This window comes from Terrapene carolina, unplaced genomic scaffold (assembly GCF_002925995.2).
Source record: "Terrapene carolina triunguis isolate 2854851 unplaced genomic scaffold, T_m_triunguis-2.0 Scaffold29693, whole genome shotgun sequence".
NCBI lineage: Eukaryota > Metazoa > Chordata > Testudines > Emydidae > Terrapene > Terrapene triunguis.
In genome coordinates, this window is record NW_020694044.1 from 4,808 (window position 1) to 7,627 (window position 2,820).

Here is a 2,820-nt window from a genome sequence, read left to right on the forward strand (position 1 = left end):
CCTAATATTAATCAAGCAATGTTGCTGTTCTCCCTCATTCCGGCAATACAAGGGGAATGGAAGTCGTCCACACCAGGGCATTTGTGGGTATCCTAATAAGGGGACAGTCCATAACAGCACAGATCCAGCATAACTGGCTTCTACACACCCCAGTGCAGTGCCCTGAACAGAGGATAGGTTGGAGCAAGGAGAGGAATAGTTTGAGCATGCTGTGCTCCAGCTATCCCCAGTTGGCATATGGTTGCTTAGGGACCATTACTAGCTGAAACAAATTGGAGCTGCCATGGGCTGGACAGACAGACAATTGGGAGACCTATAACTCACTGATTCTCAGCTTCTTTACCCTTTTCTTAGGCTGCCCTATCTGGCTGCATGAGGAAGGAGAAGCCCTCTTTTGCAAGTCAATCCCTTAAATTTAGGCAGGATCAGTCAAGTTTCTATCCTGTTCACCATGAAGCACCTGCAGCTCAACAAGGAAACAGACAACAGAGCATCCAAAGCAACTCTCCTCCCTCATGTAATACAGCAGGCAGCCAGCTGGGGAACTATTAAGGAGCTGTTCAGAGCACTCCTGGCTCACATTACAACTACTCCTGAGAAATGGCACACAGCTGGAGGTGATCCCATCCAACACCAGCCCATACCAATGGGACTGGCACACCACACCACCCACACTGCAAGTGTGGCTCAAGGAACACTTTCAATTCACAATAAAAGTGAGACATCTCTTCAAGGGCCATATGTTGAACACCACTGGTGTGAAGTCAAAATGCAGCTTCTCTATACACTGAACAAAGGGATGATCATTCAAAAGATAAGTCACTAGCAGACGCAAATTTACAGACATCAACCTTCCCACCACAGGAGAGCATCTGGCCAGGCAATTAAACTCAGTTATTTTCAAGTTAAAAGCCAACTGCGGATTTTAAAGCATAGTACAGATTAAGTTACACATGGTGTGGATAGTTGAAATGTGCTAGCCAAGAGAATTAAACATTTATATAAGCAAAATAAATTTTTTTTGAACGTTTTCACCAGTTGATGTTACCTTGTTTGGTTTATTTGATAACTGGCTCTTGAGGATTATAGGAAGTAGGTATTCACCAATGTGAACTGTAAGTTTTAATACAGTTTTGGCAATAGTGTACATCTGCACACGAAACAGACATTCAGCCTTTTTTTTTTTTACTAATCGAAACAGAGTAAGCATGTTTACATTAGATAAGAATCACTGCAACATTGTCAGATATTTGCAATTCATTTTGTCTACGGATTTACTACTTGTTGCAGGATCTTAGCTAATACATGTTTATAGAAGTGAGGTTATCCTAGAATGGATACAACAGTAACACTTGGATAATCCAATATATTAGTGAAATAATTTACCTGGTTCTTCCTTAATAAACTGCAAATCTTCTGGATATGGGACTGACGGCTGCATCACTGAGCAATCTTCTAAATTCTCTTCATTATTAGGTGGTATATTATAAATAAATCTCTTTGTAGTTTGGTTTTTCCTTCTTGCTTTTCCTGGTTCTTGAACTGATTGTCCCTGTGAGGCCATGTCATTCCACACAAACACTTTTCCTTCTCCTTGAGATTCATTTTCAGCCATTTCAGGTGAGCTGTCCTGGACCCAACTACAGTCATTCATTTGATAGTTTTCTATTTGGCCCTCATCAATACAGTAACCATCATTTTCAGTTTTTATACTGCTTGCCAAGTTAGTAAGATTCCGTGTTGCCCAGAAACTGGCAACTTTCTGATCCCTTGATGAAGGCAGACCATCCCGACTAACAGATCTTCTGTTATAATCCACTACTACAGCCTCTGGAGCTTCTGATTTAATGCTTATATTTAAGGCATCTTTAATGAAATTGCGACAGGACTGGACAACCTCAGTCATTTGAAGATAGCTGGCCACTGACATCACTTCAATGGCATTTTGGCTTGTAAGGACAAGGTTACCGGAATATAAGAAGTCCAATATGACAGAAAAACCTTGAACAGCAACAACATCTAAATAGGTAACAGTGGTTTGGTTACGGCTTTCTTTGTTTGTAAAGCAGTATAGAGTCTTAAAGAAACGGCTGCCGGCAACCAGGATGTTCTTATGAGCTCTGAAGACCCTCCCACTCACCACAATATTGACATCACAAAGAATGCCTTTCTTCCTCTGTTCATTTAGTTCTTGCAGCAGCTGATAGCAATAAGAGTTCTCATTTGGCCTACTGTTGTAGTCGCAGTACCCCTCATTAGTCAATTCCGACGGTATTTCTGACTCCTGCAATTAGAGAAAAAAAAAAGTTAACTCAGTTTCCTTCTTAGTTTTCCCACTGCTGCCAACAGGATATGAAAATAAACTTACGTTAAATATGTAATACAGAGGAAAATGGGGTTTATATCCTTTGTTTCTTTATGTCATAAAGGCAACATAAAATACAAGTTTCCAGAAAGTTTCCTTGTGTATTAGAAACTCAGGCCAGTTCTACTGTTTTTCCAGTTTCAGGAAAAAGGGGGTAGATGAGCTTTAAGTACCACAGAAGTTAAATGTAAGCCACTGATGGAAAGATATTTAGTTTGGGTGTTTAAAGTGTTCATTTTTGTTAACACAAATGCCTGAACTAGAAGTTAGAAGAGATTTACATTAAAGATTCAGGAGTACTGTGGCACCTTAGACACCAATGAATTTATTTGAGCATAAGCTTTTGTGGGCTACAGCCTATTTCATCGGATGCATAGAATGGAACACACAGAAAGAAGATATTTATACATACAGAGAACATGAAAAGGTGGGAGTAGCCATACCAACTGTAAGAG

General features: G+C 40.2%; 1 protein-coding gene across 1 annotated transcript; it reads right to left on the reverse strand.

Annotated features, from left to right (window-relative positions):
- Positions 1-1,048: 1,048 nt before the first annotated feature.
- On the reverse strand, positions 1,049-2,284 carry ZBTB10 (zinc finger and BTB domain containing 10; the record flags this gene model as incomplete). The annotated part of the gene is made up of 2 exons (XM_026662700.2): positions 1,049-1,188; positions 1,387-2,284. Coding segments are annotated over 2 exons (1,038 nt in total), but the record flags the coding sequence as incomplete, so codon positions are not given.
- Between the last annotated feature and the right edge of the window lie 536 nt (positions 2,285-2,820).